At 42.8% G+C, this 8,068-nt stretch overlaps 1 protein-coding gene across 1 annotated transcript; it reads right to left on the minus strand.

Moving 5' to 3' along the window:
• Positions 1-1,043: 1,043 nt before the first annotated feature.
• LOC110503731 (frizzled-9-like) lies at positions 1,044-7,402 on the minus strand. Its single transcript, XM_021582217.3, has one exon. The coding sequence runs from the start codon at positions 3,830-3,832 to the stop codon at positions 2,081-2,083; it is 1,752 nt and encodes a 583-aa protein (XP_021437892.1). The 5' UTR covers positions 3,833-7,402; the 3' UTR covers positions 1,044-2,080.
• Between the last annotated feature and the right edge of the window lie 666 nt (positions 7,403-8,068).

Consider the following 8,068-nt stretch of genomic DNA (forward strand, 5'->3'; position numbering starts at 1 on the left):
AAGAGATGGTGTATTAGGCTACAACATTGTGGTGAGAAGAGATGGTGTATTAGGCTACAACATTGTGGTGAGAAGAGATGGTGTATTAGGCTACAACATTGTGGTGAGAAGAGATGGTGTATTAGGCTACAACATTGTGGTGAGAAGAGATGGGTGTATTAGGCTACAACATTGTGGTGAGAAGAGATGGTGTACTAGGCTACAACATTGTGGTGAGAAGAGATGGTGTATTAGGCTACAACATTGTGGTGAGAAGAGATGGGTGTATTAGGCTACAACATTGTGGTGAGAAGAGATGGTGTACTAGGCTACAACATTGTGGTGAGAAGAGATGGTGTATTAGGCTACAACATTGTGGTGAGAAGAGATGGTGTATTAGGCTACAACATTGTGGTGAGAAGAGATGGGTGTATTAGGCTACAACATTGTGGTGAGAAGAGATGGGTGTATTAGGCTACAACATTGTGGTGAGAAGAGATGGTGTATTAGGCTACAACATTGTGGTGAGAAGAGATGGTGTATTAGGCTACAACATTGTGGTGAGAAGAGATGGTGTATTAGGCTACAACATTGTGGTGAGAAGAGATGGGTGTATTAGGCTACAACATTGTGGTGAGAAGAGATGGTGTATTAGGCTACAACATTGTGGTGAGAAGAGATGGTGTATTAGGCTACAACATTGTGGTGAGAAGAGATGGGTGTATTAGGCTACAACATTGTGGTGAGAAGAGATGGTGTACTAGGCTACAACATTGTGGTGAGAAGAGATGGTGTATTAGGCTACAACATTGTGGTGAGAAGAGATGGTGTATTAGGCTACAACATTGTGGTGAGAAGAGATGGGTGTATTAGGCTACAACATTGTGGTGAGAAGAGATGGTGTACTAGGCTACAACATTGTGGTGAGAAGAGATGGTGTATTAGGCTACAACATTGTGGTGAGAAGAGATGGGTGTACTAGGCTACAACATTGTGGTGAGAAGAGATGGTGTATTAGGCTACAACATTGTGGTGAGAAGAGATGGTGTATTAGGCTACAAAAGTTAGGAATATAAACGGTTGTATTTATTCTTATATTCTATGTGCTCCAAAGGTTTACAGTTCATTTTTTCATGTTGGCATTACCATAGGAAACAGGCCACCTTTAATTTGCAAAAGAATGAACCCTACTACAGTCTACTTCACCCAAAAGAGAATGAACCCTACTACAGTCTAGCACATCTGATTTATTCTGGTCGACCTGGGTTAATGAAATGAACGAATCATGAATATCTATAGCCATAGGTAATCTAACCAAGTTCTCCTTTTGTGAGAAATGTTTTTATTTATTTATTATAGAACCAAATTATTATCAAAGAGAACGTAAGATGCAATATGTTTTGCAATGGATTTTCCTTTCAAGTCTCCACTAAATATAATTTCCTCAATCAATATAATGAAGCGACGCCATATTGAAACATATATAGGATTCACACTGAACTTAATAATAGTAAATAAACCATGACCAAGAACATACAATTAAAAGACCGGTTGAAAATGTATACCACATGTTATTATTCGTAAGAACTTGATAAGAGGCACTTTATTTTCCTTGATTCTCAAGAGTTTAATCTTTAGCCTAATAGATGCATGTTCACTCCAATCAAACTTGTGAGAAACCAAAGTAAACTTCAATTAAATATATATACAATAAATAGACTGTTTAACATTTAAACATATTTATGAAGTTATTTATACCCAGTTCAGGGGAGAACAATGTCTCTCCTTTAAAATGTCCATGCAAGTCCTTTTCTGCATTGCAGTCGAGCATCTCTGTGTAATACAGTCCACACATCTTGTGTGTCTATAGAGAGCAATACTGAAATGCATCAATACTGAAATAAGGAAAGCTGTGTCTACTTCCATACTGTAGCCTGTGCTTTCTCCCTGTGCACAGAAAAGCAGCAATTGACAGTTGAATTTTAACTTCTCTCATTCCTCTCAGTCTTATTCCATATACTACAATGTCATCCCAGTAGCTCCATGCGTTTAGACAGAGCATTGAATGAACTGCATACTGGTAATATATTGTCTATCAGTGTCAGACATGTGTGGGGCTTTCTGAGTAAGGGTCTGTCTTGCCCATGTGGAGCACCACGGCAGGGGCTTTGTAATGACAGTGTGTGCTGCAGCTCACGCTGCCACAGGGCTTCCTGCTAGTCCTGTCTGATGCCAGCTTCCTGCTGCACAGGCCCTGCCAGGTCTGCAGAGTCTTGGAGCTCCACACCCACACACCACTGGTGATGCCCACCACCAAAGACATGAAGATCTTCAGCATGAACACCGCCACAGTGGGCACCGACGCATCCAGGGAGCAGTCCTCGTTCCGGCGCCCGGGGAACGACACGCACTTGCCCTCTAGCCCCCTGAACTTCCAGTAGTCCATGTTGAGCCTCTCGTAGAAGTAGCAGATGATGACGCAGGTGGCGGGCACCGTGTACAGGATGGAGTAGATGCCGATCTTCACCATCAGCTTCTCCAGCTTCTCCGTGTTGGTGCCTTCGGTTTTCATCACCTTGCGGATGTGGAAGAGCGCCACAAAGCCGGTGAGGACGAAGGACGTGCCAATGACCAGGTAGCAGGACAGAGGGATGAGCACAAAGCCGGTGAGCGCTCCAGAGTCCATGCTGCCCACGTAGCACAGACCCGTCAGCTCATCCCCTGCTACCTTCCTCATGGTGAGGATGATGATGGTCTTCAGAGCCGGGATGCCCCACGCGGCCATGTGGAAGTAGTTGCTGTGGGACTCAATGGCCTCGTGGCCCCACTTCTTACCAGCGGCCAGGAACCAGGTGAGGGTAAGTATGACCCACCAGATGGACGAGGCCATACCGAAGTAGTAGAGGATGAGGAAGACGATGGTGCAGCCTGTGGACTCCAGCCCCTCTTGGATGATGTAGAGCTCGCCATTCTCCCGGTCGCAGGCGATGTTCTCGGCCCCGGCCACCGAGCGGATGATGAAGGCCACAGAGTAGATGTTGTAGCACATGGAGAGGAAGATGATGGGCCGTTCAGGGTATTGGAAGCGGTGGGGGTCCAGGAGGAAGGTGAGAACGGTGAAGGACGTGGAGACGAAACAGAGCGTTGACCACACCGTCATCCAGATGAAGGCAAAGTCCTTGTCCCTTCTGGACCAGAACACGTCCACTGCCGAGGAGCAGCGGGGAGCACACGACTGGCTCTTCTCCACGTACTGGAACTTCTCTGGGTTCTCGCAGGACCCCAGACTGCCAGTGGAGCGCCCGTTACCGCTACCCGGTTGCCTTGGCCGAGGGGGAACAGGAAGCATGCCCTCTCCCTTCTTGATCTCTGTCTTGGTGTCGTTCTCTGGAGCCTCCATGCACAGCGCGTTGGGGTCATTCCTGGTCGGGAGCTTGGAGCAATCCAGCGAGTCAGGCCATGCGTAGTGGAACTTCTCCATAATGGGTGAGCACTTCTGCCTGGCCTGCTCACACATGGGCCTGCAGGCTGGGATGGAGGTCGACACTTTATCAGTGCACATGGGGGTGTAGAGAGAGCAGAGGAAGAAACGAAGGTGCACATCACAGCCATACTCCACTAGAGGTGCAAACTCATTCAGCTTGATGGCAGCCTCCTTTTGGTTGTCATGGTCCATAAAATTGGGCATTCTGGTCATGTTGTAGCCAATGCCCTGGCACATGGGGATTACTATGGGTTCGCATTTGGCTGGTCTGCCTCGTTCCAGGTCGTAGGTTCCTAGCTCCACACTGTAGCCAGCAACCACCAACTGACACCAGAGAGAAATCAGTATCTTCAAAGGAGACCCCTCCATGCTTCTTTTCAGTCATATGTTTAGTGTAAGAACAAGTTGTATTTGTTCAGACCGAAAATCTAAATTCATGCGGATATGTCCATATTATTTTACCATTGTAAGCACAGCCCCCAAAACAAGCGTTGTAAATCCGTTGTTACAAATGCATTTCCTGCTGCTATACAACGCAAATGCAGGTCAAATTTATAAAAAATGAATTCCAGTTGGTATACATTAGTCTATTATATTTTTTAAAAAAGCTTCCACGGTATTAAATGTTTAAATGTCCTTAGAAGGTAAGACTCCGAGCCAATTCGAGCACGGCAGAGTTCAATCTAGAAAATTAAGTTTGCAATGAAATGAGAAAATAACGCTGGTGAGCTCAAATAACGTTCATTACAGAACGTGTTAATCCTGGACTTCTTAGTTTTGAATAAAACATGTTTAAAGCTAAATCCGTACAGCTGTTTGCAGCAGTACATACATTTCACTCTACGTCAGACAACCGCCCTCCATCCATCGTTTGAGAACACTGAACTTTCTCTTCTATTTGCGGCTCTTACCCGATGCGAGGGTGGGCACTTCCATGACGCGACGCTTCCATCTCGCACCGCCCACCACCGACCTGAGAAGCTTCTTTAAGCGCACGCACGACTATATTAATTCCACATTTATTTATTTGGACATTTGAAAGTGGTGAGTGAGGTTTGGATAAACTTGAATCTTATAATTTAACCGAGTGATCATGACAATAGGCTATGGCCCATTCTGTCCAAATAATTTATAAGGCATCTTATGATAGGCTACACATCTGCTTCTGCAATGGTTTAAGTGAGTAGTGAAATGGTCACTATTTATCATACAGTATCACAATGATGTATATTATGTTACGTGGCCAGTGTTTGTGCCTAGGAAAAATACTATTGTTACCATCTAGTGGCTGAATGGTAGGCTACAATTGCCCCCTTGACATCTCAAATAAATGTTTGATCTTTTCATTCACTATGTGATATAACTGACTCTACTCATGCACAAAATCCCATTGATGAGGCTGTCTTAGGAAAGGCCAAAGAGAGACTAGGAAATATCAAAGAGACAGTATGATCCAACAGTTTATAATATGACAGTGACACACAGCATAATAAATCATGGTCTTGGTAATTATATCAGACATGTTCAGAAACTGCACATTAGGCCCATGAATTAGGTGCACCTCCGACACATGATGCTAAATCTGTTTGAGCTTTCAAGGGTAAATTAAAGATTTCTATAAAATGCATAAAATATTGAAATAGGCAGCTTCACCAACACTTGAGTTTATGAAAATGTTTCCTGAAATCAGTCACAGATAACTGAAAGAGCTCCCCAAGGAGTCATTTCAGATGTGAATTCATGTATTTTCATTGTTGGCCAATTGCAGCAGTGCTTATTCTGCATCAGAGGCAATGTCCAAGCCTGGATTGGCTTTGAACTCCTCTTAATTGAGAGAAAGTGACTTTAACTATTTGCTCATTTCTACAACACTGTATACAGCCATAATATGTCATTTGAAATGTCTCTATTTCTTTGGAACTTTTTGTGAGTAATGTTTACTGTTAATTTTTTTGTTTATCTCACCTTTATTATCTATTTCACTTGCAAAGCAAGAAGGGCCTTCTATGCCACCAAAAGGAACATACAGCTCACCAACCAAGAATTCACAAAATGGGACAAATAGCAAATTGAGACTCTGCATGCAGAATTCTGCAAATATATCATCTGTGTACAATGTAAATCAGCAAATAATGCATGCAGAGCAGAATTAGGCCAATACCCGCTAATTATCAAAATACATATAACGGACGTTCAATTCTACAACCACCTAAAAGGAAGCAATTCCCAAACCTGCCATAACATAGCCATTACATACAGACAAATAAACCTGGACAAATAAACCCCTAAGCAAGCTGGTCCTCGGGCTCTGTTCACAAACACAAACAGACCCCACAGTACCCCAGGACAGCAACACAATTAGGCCCAACCAAATCATGAGAAAACAAAAAGATACATTGGAAAGAATTTACAAACAGAGCAAACTAGAATGCTATTTGGCCCCAAACAGAGAGTACACAGTGGCAGAATACTCGACCAATGTGACTGACCCAAAGAAAATCTTTGACTATGTACAGACTCAGTGAGTATAGTCTTGCTATTGAGGAGGGCCACCGAAGGCAGACCCGGCTCTCAAGATAAGACAGGCTATGTGCACATTGCCCACAAAATGAGGTGGAAACTGAGCTGCACTTCCTAACCTCCTGCCAAACGTATGACCATATTAGAGACACATATTTCCCTCAGATTACACAGACCCACAAATAATTTGAAAACAAATCCAATTTTGATAAACTCCCATATATATTGGATGAAATACCACGGTGTGCCATCATAACAGCAATATTTGTGACCGGTTGCCACAAGAAAAGGGCAACCAGTGAAGAACAAACACCATTGTAAATACAACCTGTATTTATGTTGATTTATTTTCCCTTTTGTACTTTAACTATTTGCACATCATTACAACACTGTATATAGACATACAGTTTTTCTCAATTGCTAAAACACTAAAAACCCATTGGCTGAACAAAGTTCTCAGTTGCCTGGACTCATTTAGCTAATTATGCAGTCTGTTGTCAATACCTTAAACCATTTCACATGGTAAAACACAATTTGCAGATCTCACTTAGACTTTTCAGCAAAACTCATTCTCAAAACACATTCTGCACTCTAATGCACATGTCATCCATACTGGTAAACACACGTGGCAACAATCAAATACAAATAGAGAACATATGTCATTGATTGAACACAACCACTCAAAATTGATTTAACCTGTTTCAAATGATGCGACACAACCAATATAAGCCAGTTCAGAGAGCAAACAGGTTGTTGAAGGTGGGAAGGAGAAAGTCTGAGAATGGATACTGTAGTACAGTGCATTGTAGGCTGTATACTGTACAATGGACACATTGTATGGCCCTGAACATTGTGCTTTCCATTTATTACAGTTTCTCAGTCGCTTTGGTGTATTTTTAACATCATCACTAACATGTGCAAAATAATAAGTGCATTTCTCAGAACAATTTGTACAAACTGCAATATACAATAGATATGTTTCTAAAGCTAGTCAGTCACTAAAAATCCTTAGTACATCTCTCAAAAGTAAATATTCATGCCAATGATCATGTCAGTGTCATCAGAATGATAAGTCATTGAGTCATTGTTCACGAACAAGGTCGTCAAAATGTTTAGGCATGTTGTCAATGTAACTGTGTACTTTGACAGTATTACCTGATGTAAACGTAGGCTACAGTTTGGATGACAGTTACTGTATTGAAAATGCACAAGGCTGCACTTCTATGGCATATATCAATTTCAACAGTACTATTTACATATTACTGTATGTGGGTTATTGATTGAAAGAGACTGGACAACCCAAGGGGCACAAAGGAAAAAAAACTAAATTAGAAAGAAACACAGGAAACCACCCCTAAGGCACAACTTTGCCCGCAGCACTGTTGTGCTGTCTCTACACATCCAGACATTCCTGTCTGTCGGACCACATATTCTCATCCACATCACACCGGATATTTTCCCTTCCAATGCAACGTGGAAAGAATCTTTTGGAATGCCTTATCCATCCTCTGCAGGCGTCTACTGTGATGTCCTCACATGCTGCATCCATTGCAGCCAGCAGGGTCATCTGTGTGTGTGGCTGACGATCGTACACCTTCCACCTCCATGCTGAAAATAACTCCTCAATTGGGTTAAGGAATGGTGAATAAGGTGGGAGGAATTCTATGAGCATCCTCGGGTGGGTCACAAACCATTGCCTTATGATGTTTGATCGATGGAAACTCACATTATCACAAATGACCACATACTTTGGCAAATCCTCTCTAAACAGACCCCTCTCATCATCAGGGATGAGAGCCCTGTAGAGAGTCTCTAAAAAGTTGAGTAGATGCTGGGTGTTGTATGGCCCTATAAGGGGGATATGGGTTAGGACACCATGCTCGGAAATAGCAACACACATGATGATATTTCCTCCCCGTTGGCCTGGCAAATCCACAGTAGCTCTGTGACCGTTGGTCAGGTTGAAGCCAGCCTCATCCACGTATACAAAGTTGTGAGAGGGTTAACTTGATTCAAACTCCATTATATGCTATATCCCAGACCACACAGTTGAATTTGTTTTGGTAAGGAAGAGTGACATAAAAT

Source organism: Oncorhynchus mykiss, chromosome 24 (genome assembly GCF_057628025.1).
Source record: "Oncorhynchus mykiss isolate SJ-2025 chromosome 24, ASM5762802v1, whole genome shotgun sequence".
Lineage (NCBI taxonomy): Eukaryota > Metazoa > Chordata > Actinopteri > Salmoniformes > Salmonidae > Oncorhynchus > Oncorhynchus mykiss.